General features: G+C 60.0%; 1 protein-coding gene and 1 long non-coding RNA gene across 2 annotated transcripts; one reads left to right on the top strand and one right to left on the bottom strand.

Annotated features, from left to right (window-relative positions):
* The first annotated feature begins 3,512 nt into the window (after positions 1–3,512).
* On the top strand, positions 3,513–16,261 carry DAPK3 (death associated protein kinase 3). The gene is made up of 9 exons (XM_023243856.2): positions 3,513–3,657; positions 4,585–4,727; positions 10,689–11,049; positions 11,232–11,361; positions 11,567–11,615; positions 12,190–12,216; positions 13,248–13,400; positions 14,141–14,186; positions 14,588–16,261. The coding sequence occupies exons 2-9, from the start codon at positions 4,666–4,668 to the stop codon at positions 15,122–15,124; spliced, it is 1,365 nt and encodes a 454-aa protein (XP_023099624.1). The 5' UTR covers positions 3,513–3,657; positions 4,585–4,665; the 3' UTR covers positions 15,125–16,261.
* LOC109497817 lies at positions 8,080–15,529 on the bottom strand. The gene is made up of 2 exons (XR_002154246.3): positions 15,398–15,529; positions 8,080–10,240 (listed from the first exon to the last, which is right to left on the bottom strand). It is a non-coding gene; the product is annotated as an uncharacterized LOC109497817 (long non-coding RNA).
* Positions 16,262–17,439: the final 1,178 nt, after the last annotated feature.

Genomic DNA, 17,439 nt, shown 5'->3' with positions numbered 1-17,439 from the left:
TCGGCTCGGACGTGACTGCAGCGAGGGGACACCACAGAACAGTCTGCTGCCAGGTCGCTTGTCCTGTTCAGAAAAAGTAACATTGGGCATTAGACTTTTAACCTTAAACGTGAAATTCTAGGCAGCGTAGGACTAAGATCTTCCTACTAACCGGTGCCTCTTGCATAAGGAACATCCGGGATACATTGTTTCAACAGTGACGCTGCCCTGTGGGGAGCTGCTGTGGAAGTTCGGGAGGTATTCTGGGTCACCAGTGTAGGGGACCCCATCAACGTTTAGAAGGAGCCTGGGATGATGGATGTCAGGACTGCATGGGACAGCACCGCACGTGTGAGTTGTCTGGTTCAGTCTCGGACCCCAGCACCTTCCAACAGCAAAGGTCATTCACATTGGGAAACGTTACTTCAAAACATAATGTGCTTGACACGCACGCAAGTATTTTGTGCGCTTTTATAAGCTACGCTTGTTTTTGAATAGTTTTTATACTTAGAGAAAAGTTCGCAAAGATGTTAGAGAAATGTGCTAAGTGACCAATGGTGTTCTTGGTTTTCGGTGGAAGTTCTCTACACTGTTTCAGGGTCCGACCCAGGATGCCACATGGCATTTAGTTTTGCACATTTTTAATATCCAGTAATTTTGTCAAAGACACCACTGTCCTAAATAGAAACTTGAAGTGTGTTTTAAGTTTAAACCGACTATAAATTCATACGCCACCTGTGGTCCTTGGCTTGCTAATCCTGCACCTCTGTCCGCGTGCATTTTCTGTCAAGTGTGGAATTCCATTTGCAGGGTTGACCTGGCAACATGAGGTCTGTAATCACACCCAAGCACGGACGTGTCGCAAGTAGGTGTCTGTGTGTATCGTTCACTGTTTTCGTTGTACTGATTTTGTGTGGTTCTTCTTGCTCTAGGTCAGGACTGAGGCCCCCCCACCCTCCCCGCCAGGCCGCCCCCAACCGGGGGTAATTCCTTAAAGAGCAATTACAGCGTGGTATCTGGAACCCCGTTGAGGAGCTTTTCATACTGTTGCACGAAACACCACTGGCCCATCTTGCGCTTTGAAAGCGTCCTTTCCCCGCTGCACGATTTCGTGACCTCGTGTCTTGGTTACTTGGAAATGATGGCATAATGTCAAGTTTGCTGCTCTAACGGCTGTTGGCACATTTCATTAAAAAATATCGAAAGGTCACATTCGTTAACAGCGATTTCATCAGAGAAGTGCTGGCTATCAGGCAGGAAACGGTCAAGCAAGTTTTGAGATTTTTCATTTTTTGCTTAAAAGCTCGAATTTACCATTGGCGACAAATACGGTCACTTGTTTCCCTTAAAGTGACGGTTTTGGTTTCTTTTTAAGTTTGGAGAATCCCAAGTAGGCTCTGCACTGCCAGCATGGAGTCCCGACATGGTGCTTAGACACTCGAACCATGAGGTCGTGACCTGAGCCGAAATCAAGAGTGACTTTAAAAAAAATTTTTTTAAACATTTATTTATTTATTTTTAAGTGTTTGTTTATTTTTGAGAGAGAAAGAGTGCAAGTTAGGGACAGGCAGAGAGAGAGGGAGACACAGAATGAATCCAAAGCAGGCTCCAGGCTCTGAGCTGATAGCACAGAGCCTGACGTGGGGCTCAAACCCCCAAACTGCGAGATACGACCTGAGCTGAAGTCAGACGCTTAACCAACTGAGCCACCCAGGCGCCCCCCCCCCCCCTTTTTTTTTAACATTTAATTTTGAGATCAAGCTTGAGCAGGACAGGGTCCGAGAGAGCGGGAGTCACAAGATCTGAAGCAGGTTCCGGGCTCCCGAGCGGTCAGCACAGAGCCTGACATGGGGCTCGAACTCACGAACTGTGAGATCATGTCCTGAGCTGAAGTCGGATGCTTAACCGACTGAGCCACCCAGGTGCCCCAGAGAGGTTTGATTTGTTCATTTTTTTTTTTTAATTTTTTTTTTCAACGTTTATTTATTTTTGGGACAGAGAGAGACAGAGCATGAACGGGGGAGGGGCAGAGAGAGAGGGAGACACAGAATTGGAAACAGGCTCCAGGCTCTGAGCTGTCAGCCCAGAGCCCGACGCGGGGCTGGAACTCACAGACCGTGAGATCGTGACCTGGCTGAAGTCGGACGCTTAACCGACTGTGCCACCCAGGCGCCCCTTGATTTGTTCATTTGTGAGAAAATGTCTGCCACGTGCCCAAGTCTAATTTCCTATAGCTTGTCAGGCCTTTTTTTTCACCCCAAGAAAAATGATGTCCCAACTCCTAAGTACGGGCTTTGCATAAGTAACTTAGAATGCAGTATGGGAAAGGCAGAAAGAAGAACGAATTCTGGAGCAACCTGACAAACCCTGCCTAGAACCAGGTGACCCAGGTCAACATCAACAGTGATGTCCTGTTGATGTTCCGGAGCCTTGTTAAGGTGTCACGGGAAGGGCACTTGACCTCTGTGGTCTTCCTCCCTAAAACCCATCACCCCAGTGTCCGAAAACCACACCAGACAAATTCAGTTGAGGGACATTCTACAAAATACCTGACCAGTACTCCTTGAAACTGCCACCAAAGTCCTCAAAAAAGGAAAGTGTGAGAAGCTCACAGCCAGAGGACTCTAAGGACTAAATATCACGGCGGGGGGGGGGGGGGGGGAGTCCTGGATGGGGTTCTGAGGCAGAGAAAGGACATTAGGGAAAACAAATCTGAATGAAGTGTGGACTTGGTTAGGATAATGTGTTAGTGTTGGTTCTCCAGCGGTGACAGGTGTACCAGACTTATGTAAGATGTAACGATTCAATCAGGAGACATGGTAATGGCATGAGGTCAGGGTGGTTGGTGAAAGTCAAAAGACGGGGTCTTCTGTCAGGTGGCTTTGGGTTCGGGTCTTTCCGGGAATGAATCTCAGCTATGCCATCTACTGGCTGTTTGACTTTGGGTGGGTTACTTAACCTCTCTGGGTCTCAGCTTCCCCATCTGTAGAACGGGAGAAATAGTAACATAGTTCGGTACGTACTAACTAGCTGTTGTAGCACCTATCGGGAAACCATGGGAGTCAAGGATCAAGCACGACAGGGGACACCGGACTGGCCTCATTTGCATTTTTGTGTATTTGGAATGGGGGTAACATTTCACAGAAGAGGAAGCTGCAACTCAGGGACTAAAGCGGCCCCGGGGGTGTCCACCCCAGGAGCGGCCAGGCGGGAGCTGGGCTTTGCGTTCGCGTACGTATTGCTCAAGGAAGGGCAGGAAGAGGGTCGCGGGATTTCAGCGCCGCACCTCTCAGCTTCAGGACCCGGGTCAGAGGACAGCGGGTGGGGCAGCCCGGGGGCCGGAAGTCGGCCTTCCGACTTCCTAAGTGTGACCGACGTTAGTTCCAGCCAATGTGCTGCGTGACGACGAGCCTGGCGGCCAGTGGCGAGGCGGCATCCGGGTTCGGGGGGCCCCGACGCCAGCGGGCGGGGCCTGGGAGGCAGCGGGTGGGGCGGGACGTCACGAGCGGCGGGCGCGCTGACTAATGGGCGGCGGGACCCGCCTCCCGAGGGCGGGCCCCGGCGGGCGCGGTGACGTCACGCAGGTCGGCGCGTCCCGGCGGCCGCGGTGGCTGGGCTGGAGAGGGCGGCGGTGGCCAGCGCGGCAGAGGGCCGGCCCGGGGCGCGGAGCCGCGGAGGGTGCGGAGCGGGCGCGGCCCGTGGCCGGCGGGCTGGGGAGGCCGAGGCGGCGCTTCGGGGGCCATTGGGGGGACGTCTGGAGACCCCTGGGATAAGCGGGCCGGGGAAAGGACTGGGTCCGGGCTCGCGAGGGGCGTGGCGGCCTGGGGGACGCCGGAGCGGGGTCGTTGGGGCTGGGAGAGACCTTGGAGGGGCCTGCCCTAGAGCGTGTGCGAAGGTTGGGGGAGAGGACAACGGAGGGGACTCTCAGATGTGGCCGGGGAGACGGGCTGGGGAGCCTCTGGTACCTGGAGGGGTGCCTGGGAGGAGCGGGGAAGAGTTAGTCTCCTTGGGGCGGTGGACGTCAGCGGGAGGCAAGGGCGGGCAGGGACCTTGCAGGGGCTTGGAAGCCATTGTTCAGTTCCTGAGGAATTCAGGATTGGGGGGAAGCACACGGCCGCGCAAGGTCTTAGGAGATCTGGGGCGGTCAGGGGGTTTGTGGGGGGAATGGGTGAGGCCGAGGAGGGGTTAACGTGGCTGATGGGCAGGGAGGTGGGTGTCGGGACTGGAGCACCTTAGCAAATTGGGTAGGAGTGAGGGAGTGACGAGTGTGGGGGAACTTGCAGGAACGTAGGGGTGGGCTTTGGCTGAGCAGGTTGGGAGAAACCTAGGAAGGAGAGGCAGAGAAAGGCTGGGGCAGTGTGTGGGGAGCCAGAGGTCCGGGTCTGGCGGAGTTACGGGGCCAAGGTGGCACGGTGGGGTTGCCACCCTTTTGGGTGGTGGGGTGTGTAAGTGCGCTAACGCAGGAAAGTACCCCGCGCGCCACATGCATGTGCCTTCTGTGAGGAGCGTGGAACCTATCTCGGGGAGTGGGTGGGGGGCAGGTTGTTCTTCCCTAGGAGAAATGGCTGGCATCTCACGTCTTCCCTATTGCCCTGTCTCCTCCAGGGTCACAGCTAAGGGACTCCCTGAGATCGTGTCTCCGGCCTTTCACTGGAGGGGAAGGCACCGGAAGGCCGACCGACCACCATGTCAACATTCAGGCAGGAAGATGTGGAGGACTACTATGAGATGGGGGAGGAGCTGGGCAGGTGAGCTCTGCGCGGGCCTCGGGGGCGGGAGGGAGGCGTTGCGGGGTTTTCTGGATGGCGTCTCCCCTCCTGTCCTCTTTCCTACCCTCCAAGACGGGATGAGTCAGTGCCGTGTGCTGGTAGAAGGAATTTGGGCTCTGGGGTCAGGCGGCCCCGTCCGCAAATTCTTGCTCTGACATTCTCTGTGCCTTTCGCTTGCGGAAACATATCAAGCACATGGAGCCCCTGACAGAGTGCCTGCCGTGTGGCGTGAGACAGAGCGGTAGGTGGTAAAGGTCTGTCCCTCTGTTTAATCCTTTCTTGAGGGAGGTGACCGATTCCCTTGCACGTTGCCAGGAGAGGCCCCCTGTCTGGGCCCACATCCCTGCCCGTTGGTTAGCATTCTTGTGGGAAAGAGAGGAGGTTTCCCGTTCCAGCCAGGCAGCTGACTTCCTGTCCCCGGGAGCACCCCTGCCTTGGACTAGCCAGACATCATCCTTTTTTTTTTTTCTTGCCGGAGCCTCAGACCTTATTTGGTGAGTTCGCTGCTGACCAGCCCTATGATGTCACCAAAAGGGAATGTAAATAACTGAGCCGTGCATCAGGCCTTGGCTGAGAAAGTATTTCAGGCCCGTTTGGGATTCTGAAGTCCCTCCTCTAGGAATTTCCTTAACAGCGTGGTAGAGAATGGAGCTCCCCCCCTCCTCCCCCAAACCTCATTCTTGTTGAAAATGTGTTTCTCCCGAGGGTGGCTCGGCAGAAGTCCGAAGGAAATACGAAGGAAATATACACGTCCTGTGTATATTCCCCTTAATCCGCTATTTGCACTGTTAGGAACTGATTCAGTGGGAGTGTGTACGCGTGCGGACCCCGTGGCCTGAGAGCAGGGAGAGTTGCTGTAACGATTTATATGGACAAAGGACGGGGAGCCTCTTCAGTGGCTGCCACGGAACCACCGCCCCCGTAGATGGAATATTATGCAGCCATTAACAAAGAGCCAGGCAGGGGCGTCAGGGCGGCTCTGTCGGTTAAGCCTCCGACTTCAGCTCAGGGCACGATCTCGCAGTTCGTGACTTCGAGCCCCACGTCAGGGTCTGTGCTGACAGCTCAGAGCCCGGAGCCTGCTTCGGATTCTGTGTCTCCCTCTCTCTCTGCCCCTCCCCAGCTTGTACTCTGTCTCTCTCTCTCAAAAATAAATAAAAACATTAAAAAAGAATTAGAAGAACAAAAGAGAAAAAAGAGCCAGGCAACCTGTATAATGTTCGCCACGTAGGAAGTATATTGAAATTTGGTAGAGGCTGTGTCAATTTTAATAATTTTAATACATTTTATTTAAGCCAATAGATCGAAGTATGACCTTTTTGCTTGTGCGGTAAAAATTACGAAGGAAAAATTCTGCTGCTGTTTTTCTGTGAAGCTTTGAAATCTGGTGTGTTTCTAGAAGCTGACAACACATCTCAGTTTTTGTTTTTGTTTTTTTAATATTTATTTATTTACTTTGGGGGAGGGAGGGAGGGAGGGAGGGAGGGAGGAGCAGAGAGAAGGAGAGACAGAATCCCAAGCAGGCCCCATGCTGCCAGCACAAAACTGGGGCAGGACACGGGGCTCGATCTCACAAACCAGGAGATTGTGACCTGAGCCAAAATCAAGAGTCGGAACCTTAACCGACTGAGCCACCCGCGGTGCTCCACATCTCCGTTTGGACCGGCTTGGCGGGCCACCGTGTGGCCGGTGGCTGTCATCTGGGACAGCGCCGCTGTATGTAACGATCCAGAAGGTGCTTGGAGATAACATGAAATGAGGAATTAAAGGCACTGGATGCCGCACAGGCTGTGGTGCAGTTTGTATAAATTATAGATGTCGCTCACAAGGGGGGCGTGGTCGTCATCCCCACTTTATGAGGAAGCGGGGGCTGAGAGGAGGGAAGCACCTTGCCCAAGGCCATGCGGACCGCGAGTGGCCAAGTGGGCTTCGGGTCTGGAGACCAGGCCCTGCCAAGGCCAGGCGGGCTGGAACCAGAGGCGGGCATTTATTTGGCTTCCACCTGCCCACCCTGGGACGGGCCCATTAGGTGTCCCAGCGACTTGTGGCCCTGCACGTTGGAAAGAGTGTGCGTCCTTGTGCCCCAGACAGCATCCTGTGCCCTGCTCGGTTGGCACCCCTGAAGGCGGGGCCCGCAGCCCAGCCGTGTCTCCCCCGGTGTCACCGCTGACCGTCTTGGCAAATTAGCTGCTGGGCCTCGCCGTGCTGACGAGGACCGTGAGTGAAGCAGGGCCACGTTTTCTTGTCCCAGGGGCCATGGGGACAAATGACCCGGAAGCAAGTTTGTGTGTGTGTGTGTGTCTTTGGGAGGGGTCGGGGGATTCTTTCTTCCTAACTGGAGTTCACGTTGATGGTCTCGAGAAATGACTTAATCTGTGGGTCGACAGGTGTGGACTTCGCTCTGGCTTCCGCCTCGTAGAGTGGCGTTTGTGCCCGTATCGGCTCGCGCGGCCCGGTAGTGTGACTGGGGGCAGCAGGCAGTCGTGCTTTCCCAGCGCTGGAGGCGGGGAGTCGGAAGATCAAGGCGTCGGCAGGGCTGGTTCCTCCTGAGCTCTCTCTCCTGGGCGTGCAGACGACCACCTTCTCCCCGTGGCCTCACAGGGCTGTGCGTCTGTCTGCGCATCTGTGTCCTACTCCTCTCTTACAGGGACACCGGTCAGATTGGATTCAGGTCCACTCCTGTGAGCTCATTTTTTTTTTTTTGTTTTAAATGTTTATTTCTGAGAGAGAGAGAAAGAGAGACACAGAGTGCGGGCGGGGGAGGGGCGGAGAGAGAGGGAGACACAGAATCCGAAGCAGGCTCCATCCAGGCTCCGAGCTGTCAACACAGAGCCCGCCGCTGGGCTCGAACTCACGGACTGTGAGATGGTGACCTGAGCCGAAGTTGGATGCTCAATCGACTGAGCCCCCCGGGCGCCCCCACTGTGAGCTCATTTTAATTTAATCACCTCTTTAGAAAGGCCCTGTCTCTGGATAGTCCCATTCTGACGTGCTGGGGGTTAGGGCTGACGCATGGACTTTTGGGGGACACGGTTCACCCTTTAGTAGTGTCTCTTCCTGTTCCCATGAGCTCTGCCTGACTCGTCTCCATTTGTTGGCTCTGCTTAGATACAGCAGGGGAAGGGCGCCTGGATGGCACAGCCAGTTAAGCATCCAGCTCGGTTTTGGCTCATGATCTCACGGTTCGTGGGTTCGAGCCCTGCATCATGCTCTGTGCTGCCACATGGGGCCTGCTTGGGATTGTCTGTCTGTCTGTCTCTCCCCCTCTCCTCCCCACCCCTTCCCCACTCACACACACTCTTTCTCTCTTAAAATGAACTTTAAAAAAAAGTAAAGCAGGGAAACACAATCCTTGTATTTGAAAATGAGGCCACAGGTCCAGCACTTAGCACAGCGCTACGTGGTGAGTGTTTGGCATCTGATGTCATTACCATGGGGGAGTTGTGATGGGACGGGAGGTGGGCCTGGAGGAATTAGCTGGGCTGGTGCAGGCAGAGGAGAGGGGCAGGCGTTTCGGGTGGGGGGAGTGTTAGTGGAGACGTGTGGGGGGGGGGCAGGAGCATAATGTCCCAAGGGACTGCTGGGGCAGATCAGGGGACATGGGGCAAGGCCTGATCAGGAACGCTTTGCCTTTCTCGGCTGACCCGTGCACTTGGCTCTCAGATCAGTGCTTGAGTCTCCCGTCAGCACTGTTTAACAACTCACTGTGATTTAGTGGCCTAGAAGGGCTGGAAGTCAGGAGTCTAAAACGGGCCTGGTACCCCCCGGGGCCCCAGGGAGACCCCTCTCCGGCCTTTTCCGGCTTCCAGCGATGTCACAGCCTTGGCTCTCGGCCGCTCCTCCGTCCTCAATGGCCAGCAGCGTGGGGTCCACCCGTCTCTCTGCCTTCTTCCTATGAGGACCTCTTGAGGACACTGGGCCCCGCCTGGGCACCTAGGGTCACCCCCAGCGTCTCAGGGGCCTTGGCTTGCTCCCTCCTGCAAGGTCCCTTTTGTCGTGAGACCGCTGTATTTACAGGTTCTGGGGATTTGGACGTGGGTGTCTTTGGAGGGACTGTTGTTCAGCCCGCCGTGTTAGTATTAATTTTGCATCTCCCACTGACCCACCTTGAACTTCACCCATCTTCCAATTGTGTGTGCGTAGAGCACATCTGTGACGCCACCGTGGGTGGGTCCGCTTACCGGACAGACCCGGTTGGGTCCCTCGGTCTTTTTGAGGTCCGTGTTGGCTTGGCAAAGGCGCCCCAACCTCTGTCTGTTCCCAGGGTCGTTCTGGCCGGCCCGCCCTCCCTCTGCTGTCGCCAGCTTCAGAGGGCCTGGCCGCCCCCGTCTCTGCCCTTCCTTCCTCTACCCTCTCTCCCTCATTTCCCCGAGATCTTATGTAGCCTGTTTTCTCTCAAGCCCTGGAGGTGCCGTGAAGTTTTCTGTCTGGAACGTGTACTTTCTGTCTTGGAATTGGTCCCCGCTGACGTCGACAGAGCAAACTGTGGCCTTTGGGCCAAATCCGGCCCAGCCTAGTGTGGTCCTGCCTGCCTGGGAGCCTGGAATGGTTCTTTGTTTTTTTTGAAAGGTTGTAAAAACACACAAGAATTATGACAGAAACCACATGGCCCGTAAGGCTAAAAATATTCGCTGTCTGGCCTTCTTCAGTCGGCTCTTGAGTTAAAGTAAGTTCATGTAACTAAGTTCCTGGATAGCAGAATAATTTGGACGTTGGACAGCTCCCCAGAGTGCACCGAATACGCTTTCTGTCTCTCTTTTAGCAGCAGCTGTCTTGAGATGTAATTCACATACTGTGCAGTTCACCCCTTTGAAGTGTGCAAGTTAGTGATCGTCGGTGTATTCACAGGGTTTTGCAGCCATCTCTCCAAATAATTCCAGAACATTCCATCACCGTAAAAAGAAGCCCCGTCCCCATCAGCACTCACTCCCGCCCCCGGCCCCCACGAGCCCCCTTCCCGTCCGTGGAGGAGCCTGTTCTGGACGTTTCACACACGCGGACTCACGTCCTGCGTGGCCTCACGTCCCGCGTGGCCTCTCGTGTCTGGTTCCCTCCCTGAGCGTCGTGTGTTCTGGGTCTGTCCGCGGGGCGGCGGGGGTGGGCGCCTCGCTCCTGCTGGTGGCGGAGGGACTTGTGCATGTGTGGTGGACACGTTATGTGTCCATTCATCTGCTGATGGACACAGGTTGTGTCCCCCTTTAGGCTCTCGTGAATCCTGCTGACGTAGGATTTGTGTTCACGCTTCTCTGTGGATTCGTGTTGTACTTCTTCCTGGGGGGACACCTGGGGCAGGATTGCCGAGGTGCCTGGAACCGGTGCTTAACCTCTCGGGGAACCGCCAGCCTGTTTCTGTGGGCACGCTCCGGTCCCCTGTCCTCTTTGTCAGCTTGGAAATGCGTGCGTTCCTTTTACTTGGCCGGTTGTGTAAGAAGCTCCTTCAAAGTCAGTGGCTTATTTCTTTTCTCTTAGATTTTCAAATATGATGAAATAGGCTGGAAAATTAAGTTTGCATAGAATTGTGTCACTTAAAAGTAAAGACCCCCCCTCTTGGCTGCCCCAGCCCTCTGCCCCCCTGAGACACAGGTGGCGTATGGGGTGGTGAGTGATGGGTGCGAGCCCCTGGCCTCCTGCCCACGCGGAGGTACCTGGGCGCGTCCAAGCGGCACGGGCTCCCCGAGCGGGTCCTTAGCGTGTCTCCTGTCACCCGCTTTCTCCTGGCCCCACGGTGGACTCCAGCTCCCTTCCGTAAGCCCCGAGCTGTGTCCCTTTCCTTCTGTGGCACACAGATGCCACGCAGCCACCAGATTGCACCTGCCGTGTGGCCTCCCGGAGGGGCGGGGCTGGGAGGTGCAGTCCCAGAAGGTTCTGGAAGCCTGCAACCTTCCCCCTCCCCCGCCCCCCGGCCCTCGCGGGGTCCCGCTCACTCCACTGTCCCCGCAGCGGCCAGTTTGCCATTGTGCGGAAATGCCGGCAGAAGGGCACCGGGAAGGAGTACGCGGCCAAGTTCATCAAGAAGCGTCGCCTGTCGTCCAGCCGGCGGGGGGTCAGCCGGGAGGAGATCGAGCGGGAGGTGAACATCCTGCGGGAGATCCGGCACCCCAACATCATCACGCTGCACGACATCTTCGAGAACAAGACGGACGTGGTGCTCATCCTGGAGCTGGTCTCGGGCGGGGAGCTCTTCGACTTCCTGGCGGAGAAGGAGTCGCTGACGGAGGACGAGGCCACCCAGTTTCTCAAGCAGATCCTGGACGGCGTCCACTACCTGCACTCGAAGCGCATCGCCCACTTCGACCTCAAGGTGAGCCGAGCGGGGGCCCGGCCGGGGCGGGTGACCTGGGGCGTGGGGGCGGCAAGGGGCTCCGGCTCGGAGCGCGCCCGCGGGCTGCTGCTGCCGGGGGTGGGGGGGACGCAGACCGCCTCGGCCTGGGCCCGGTGGGGGTGCGGGGCCGGCTGGGCAGCGGCGTCCTCCTTCGCCCGCAGCCAGAGAACATCATGCTTCTGGACAAGAACGTGCCCAACCCACGCATCAAGCTCATCGACTTCGGCATCGCCCACAAGATCGAGGCGGGGAACGAGTTCAAGAACATCTTCGGCACCCCCGAGTTCGTGGGTACGGCTCCGTGCGGCGCCTCGGGCCTGGGTCCCGCCCTCGGGTGTCCTCTCCCGAGCCCTGGTGTCCGGCCTCCTTCCCCCCCCCCTCCCAGGCGGTCCCTGCAGGCGGGCTGTGCCACCCGCTCCCCGTGGCCGCGTCCCCGGGGCTGCCTCAGGTGCACCCGGCGTCCGACCCCACGCCGTCTCTCTCCCCGTCCCCGCAGCTCCCGAGATCGTCAACTACGAGCCCCTGGGTCTGGAGGCAGACATGTGGTGAGTGGCGGGGGGTGGGGGTGGGGGTGGGGGGCTGGCCCACGCCCCGGGACGAAGCACCCGAACCCCCCTAGCCATCCGTGAGCACTGCCAGGCCACAGCCACAGGGGGGGATGTGGCCCATCTGCTGGGTGTGGGCAGGACAGACCGTCGACTTAGAACGGGGCTCGGCAAACGATGGCCCGGCGGCCAGAGCGGGTCTGTGGGTCCCGAGTGGTCTTCTTGTGTTTAAGGCGTTGTTAAAAATGAAACAGGCAGCAGAGACCGGGAGCCTCAAAGCCCGAAACGTTGGTTGTCTCACTCTTCGTGGAGCTTGTCAACCCGCCTTCGAGCCCACGCCTGCACCCCCCCAGCCCCCCCGATTTGAGCCTTGGCAGGTGGTGTGGGCAGATGAGCGCATATCTCGCCCTGAGACGCCAGGGCGGGAGAGACGGAGGCCCTCGGTGGAGGCCTTGCAGACCCTGAAGGAGAGGGGGCCGTGGGCTTCTGGATCCCCAGCCGTTGAGAGATTCTGGGAATTGGGGTGCTGACCGCCGCCACTGAGCTGACTGTCCTTCTCGTGTGTTCTCTCCAGGAGCATTGGTGTCATCACCTACATCCTGTGAGTGCCTGCTTGGGGCCTCCTGCTTCTCCTGGGGCCCTGCTGGGGCAGGATGCTGGGTGGCTGGGTGGGTGAATGAATTTGTGCAGGACGGAAAGGTGTGAGTTCAGAAGGCCCCACACCCGCTGGCGCAGGGCCGAGTGGGGACCGCGTGTGTCCTCCCTCCCTGCTGGCCAGCAGCCCGGCCCGGCCTCACTCCCTGGGTGCCGCGTTTGGGTTGTTCCTCGCCTCCACCCCTGCGCCAGGCAGGCTCCCCCTGCGTTTTCCTCCCTCGTCAGGTGGCACAGCGATCCACCCTGACGGTGCCTTACGATGGGTTTTTTCATAGTTTTAGGTTCTTAAGTATTGAAGAAAGGCTAGACTTTCAAAACAGCTACAAAACCAGTGCGGTTTCTGTGCCCCTCACCCGTCTTCCCATGACGCTGGCATCTTTTTGTCGTCGTCGTTGTTAAGTTTACTCGGAGGGAGGGAGAGAGAGCGTGAGCACCTGAGGGTCAGGGAGAGAGGATCCCGAGTTCCACCGGTCGGTGCAGAGCCCCCACCCAAGGCTCCGTCTCACGACGGTGAGGTCGTGACCTGAGCTGAAATCAAGAGTCAGACGCCTGACTGACCGAGCCTCCCGGGTGCCCCCAGATGAGTACTCCTCCCTGTCCGTCACAGTGCCGTGTGCCCAGAGCCCCGGGGGGCGGTGGTGTGGCCCCCCCAGCGCGGCTCATCAGGAAGGCCCACGATGTCCTTGTGTGGTCTCTCGGGCCGTGCCCGGACCGTGTGTGGACGCACTCGGCCGGGATTCCCTCACGGGTTGTCAGTGTGGCCTCTGATCGCTGAACATTTGGGGGACGTGCTTCGAGCTTCCTTAGAGACTTCTGCCCACTCATTTGAGTCCCCGTCGGAGGCTGGGCGCGAGGTTTCTGTGCTGTGTGGTTGGAGGCTAGGGGCCGGGGTGCGCGGGAGGCCCGGGGGGTGGCGCAGGCCGCGGCGTGTCGGTGGGGCGAGTGCAGGGGCCGCTGAGCCCCGTGCCCGTCTTCCAGTCTGAGCGGCGCCTCCCCGTTCCTGGGCGAGACGAAGCAGGAGACCCTGACCAACATCTCGGCCGTGAACTACGACTTTGACGAGGAGTACTTCAGCAACACCAGTGAGCTGGCCAAGGACTTCATCCGCCGGCTGCTTGTCAAAGACCCCAAGTAGGAGCGCTGGCCGGGCAGAGGGCACGGGCGGGGGGGCGGGCAGGGGAGGCCGCTGGTCCATGAGAGCACATCCTCGTGCTGTCCCCTCCTCGTCACTGGGAGTCGGGCACGGCCTGGCAGCGGGCCAGTGGACGGCTTAGCTCGGTCCCCGCCGTGTCTTTAAGAGCTGTGAATGGATCCTTGTTGAGAATCCTGGTTGAGAGCTGTGACTCCTGTTGAAGGTAGGTTTCGTGGGCAATTGCAGACTCCTGGGGTCTTCTCCTAGGGAGGACTAAAGCTTCCGGCATCACGGAGCCCTCCTTCCCAGAGAGGTGCTCCTCTCGGCCAGAGTCCTCCCTGGCCCGAGCCGCCCATTCTTGCCGCCTGCCTGTCCCTCCTGTGGGCGCCTGAGTTGGCGAGACCCAGCGTTAGGTCCCGCCCCCGGTAACAAAACCGCTCGTAAAGCGTGACGACCCCAGAACAGCAGGCCTCTTGATGGGCTCCTTGCTGGCTGATCGGAGCGGATGCTCTGAGGGTGCAGGTAGTTCCAAGGTCATTTCAGGGACTTGCCCCCGGCTGGAGGGGCGTCCCCAGAGGGCCAGTGTCTGTGAGCCGTGTGAGGTGGGGGCAGGGAGCCGAGCTGCGGGGGGAGGGCCCAGAAAACCCCTTCCCTGTTCTGTTCTCCCCGCCAGCCTCGTGGGAGGACGGGGACATGGCGGGCGTGTGACTAACCAGGGTGGGGGGGGGGGCTTTTCTAGGAGAAGAATGACCATCGCCCAGAGCCTGGAGCATTCCTGGATCAAGGTGAGATGGGCGGGGCTGCTCCCTCTCCAGGACGGCAGGTGTGACAAGGCCTGAGTGTCGGGCAGGGTCCCCAGGGGAGTGGACCCGCTGGCAGAGGGCGGGGTGTGCACGGGGATGGTGTGGGAGCCCCTCCGTGTGATACCCGGTGGGGTCCCCAGCCCCTCTGCACGCGGCACGGCTCCCTGCACAGAAACTTCCAGAACGGGGTGGCCTCTCGGCCGGGCGCGGCAGTCGTCTGTAAAGGGCCAGGCGGCCCGTGTCTCCTTCCCCTGGGTCTCTGGCAGGGAAATGCCGGAACCAGGCCCGCCCCCCCCCCCCCCCCCCGCGAAGGGGCGGGGCCGTGTGCCGGTAAGACTTTATTTAGGCGCCGCCCGCCTCAGGCCCCGCCTCTCCCTCCGCAGGCGATCCGGCGGCGGAACGTGCGGCGGGAGGACGGCGGCCGGAAGCCGGAGCGGCGGCGCCTGAAGACGGCGCGCCTCAAGGAGTACACCATCAAGTCGCACTCGAGCATGCCCCCCAACAACACGTACGTCAGCTTCGAGCGCTTCTCCAAGGTGCTGGAGGAGGTGGCCGCGGCGGAGGAGGGCCTGCGCGGCCTGGAGCACAGCCGGCGCCTGTTCCACGAGGACATCGAGGCGCTGACGGCCATCTACGAGGAGAAGGAGGCCTGGTACCGGGAGGAGAACGAGAGCATCGGCCAGGACCTGCGGCGGCTGCGGCAGGAGCTGCACAAGACCGAGGCGCTGCGGCGGCAGGCCCAGGAGGAGGCCAAGGGCGCCCTGCTGGGGGCCAGCGGGCTCAAGCGCCGCTTCAGCCGCCTGGAGAACCGCTACGAGGCCCTGGCCAAGCAGGTGGCCTCCGAGATGCGCTTCGTGCAGGACCTGGTGTGCGCCATGGGGCAGGAGAAGCTGCAGGCCGGGGGGTGCGGCCTCCGCTAGGGCCTGGCGGGCGGGCGGCCCCTCCCTCCACAGCCCCGCGGCGAGGGCCCCGGTGGGAAGTGCGCGGGGCCGGGAACCCGAGGCCGCCCTCCCCCGGCTCAGTCCCTCTGTCCTGCGGCTTCCGGGTCAGCGTCCCCTGGGGAGCCCCGAGAGCCCCGCGAGCGCTCGGCACCGCGGGACAGAGCCGGCCAGGCGGCGCAGGGCCAGCCGCGTGCAAGGCCTGGGCCTGGAGCTCGGAACCCGGGGGCGGGCGTGGGGGGGGGGGGGTCTCACCTGCCTCTGCCGGACGCCGAGGTCCCATCTCTTCTAGAGACGAGAGGCAGCTTCTGACCCGGCCCCCTCGGTCCCCAGCCCTCCCTGCGCCCCCTGGGCTGAGCTGGCACCAGGGCCCGAGCTGAGGAGCAGATGGCCCAGCCCTTGAGGCGTCGGTTTGGGGCGGGTGGCGAGGGGGCGTGAGGCTGGACGCGGGACCCTGATGCAGAAACTGTGTCTGTCCCTCTCTGAGGCCCAGGCGGCCCCAGGTGCCGGGTCAGGAGCCATCGCTGCCCCTCACTCCTCTCTGCCGCGCCTGTCACAAAGCGCACGCGATGACCCACACGGCCCGGCCACGCCCCTGCCTCCCGTCCCAGTGCTGCCTTCCGAATTGTGGGGTAGTCGCCCCCAGAGTGCTCTGCGAAGGCCCAGTGTCCCCCGAGTGCCCGGCGAGGCCCTGAGGCTGCTTGCGGCGGCCGAACCCTCCCCGCTGGGCCAGAGAAGGTGGAGGAGGGGCTGCAGGGGCAGTGCCCGCACCCGCCACTAGGTGCCGCCCTCGAGCAGGGCCCTGCGCCCCAGGGAACGTGCCCCAAGGTCCCGGATTCACCAAAACGAGGCTCTCTGGCCGCGTGCTCTGTACTTGTGCCGCGGGTTGGGTTAGGCGAGTGACATCTGTGTGGCCCCTCCGTAGCCCGAGAGGAGTTCTCCGGACAGAGGCCAGCCTGGCCCGGGGGCGGGAGGAACCAAGCCCTGGGGCTGGCCGGTGTCCTCCCGTGTGCCTAGGCCCGTCCCCAGCGCAGGGGTGGGTCCCGCCGTGTACCCGTCCGCGAGCTCTGTGTATCACACGTGCATGTGCCTAAAGGAAATAAAGCCCCGCTTCCCCGACACGTGGCTGTTTTCTGTGCTCAGGCCCCGGCCGGGGCGGCCAGTCTTGTGGCCACCCAGTGCCATGGCCGCGCCTGGCTCTCGTGTCTCTTCCCCTCCACTGCTGCCCCCATGCTCTTTGGGAAGACAGGGCAGACCTGGGGGGCCTCGGAGGCTGCCCTGATCTTGGGGTTTGGCAGGTCTCACTTGCGATGGAGGCTTCCAGACAGCTGGAACGAAGTCAGAGGGGCCTTCTGTCCCTCTGTGCCGCCTCAGATGCTGCCGGGCCCCAGTGCCCCAGCGTGAGGACGCCGGCACAGAGGTCACCCCGTCCACCCCGTCCGCTGGGAAGGGATGGGGGGGTCCTTGTTCCCCCTGCTGCTGCCTCTGGGTCTGGCACGTGGTTCCAAAAAGGTTTTACTTTCTTCCCGGGAGCTGGAGCTCTGGGGTCGGTGGTGCCCTATCCTGTCATTACCTCGTGCCCTACACCCAGGGGCGCATCGCTCCTCACTCGTGTTCTGTTTTTACTTTAAAAGGAAAACATTGAGATCTGACTTACCGTCTCTCCTTTTTAATCTCTTTTGGGTGAACAACCTCAGGTTTTAGCATTTCAGTAATTTTCAGCTCACTGCTGAGCTCAGTCGGGTCTCCCCCGTTCGTCCCTGACTGTCCTTTACGGCCGGCTCGTCCGGCCCAGGACCTGGTCTGGCCCTTTGGGGTTCAAGGTGATGACTGAGCGGCACGACCCCGTGAGTCACGTGGCGCAGAGCCGGTCGTGGGGGGGGGGGCGCCCTGGTGTGCGTCACGTGTGTAAGGTCGGCAGGCCGCACCCATCTGGCACATGGCACCAGATGGCCTCCAGACCCCCCGGGGGCCCAGGGACCGGTGGACGGCACCCGTCCAGCCAGTGCTGAGCAGGTCTCGCCCATTCCGGGCACTGTGGCGGGCGCTGGGCGATGGCTGCGGAGGGTTGAGACGACGTCTGTCCTGACGTGGGAGAGGAGGGAGTAGGGAGACCGGGTACAAACCGACATCCGCTTTGTCCAGGGTCCACCCGGCTGCGGGCCTAGATTCCCAGCGTCTCCTCGGGATAACCGGCAGGTGTCCTTGCTTTGCAAACACTCGGCCCCACCCCCTCCTACCTGCGGAGGGGTGTCCACGGGGAGCCCCTCTGGGGCCACGCCACACCTAGCCAGGGT

Source organism: Felis catus, chromosome A2, assembly GCF_018350175.1.
Source record: "Felis catus isolate Fca126 chromosome A2, F.catus_Fca126_mat1.0, whole genome shotgun sequence".
Classification (NCBI taxonomy): Eukaryota; Metazoa; Chordata; class Mammalia; order Carnivora; family Felidae; genus Felis; species Felis catus.
Note: the sequence above shows the minus strand (reverse complement) of the source record. Positions and strands in the feature narration are given on the sequence as shown.

What these genes read in the sequence shown, in the direction of transcription:
- DAPK3 (XM_023243856.2), top strand. Translation starts at nt 4,666, where the DNA reads ATGTCAACATTCAGGCAGGAAGATGTGGAGGACTACTATGAGATGGGG. An exon ending in GGTCTGGAGGCAGACATGTG is followed by an intron (nt 11,616 to 12,189) that starts GTGAGTGGCGGG and finishes TGTTCTCTCCAG; the next exon opens with GAGCATTGGTGTCATCACCT. An exon ending in CTGCTTGTCAAAGACCCCAA is followed by an intron (nt 13,401 to 14,140) that starts GTAGGAGCGCTG and finishes GGGCTTTTCTAG; the next exon opens with GAGAAGAATGACCATCGCCC.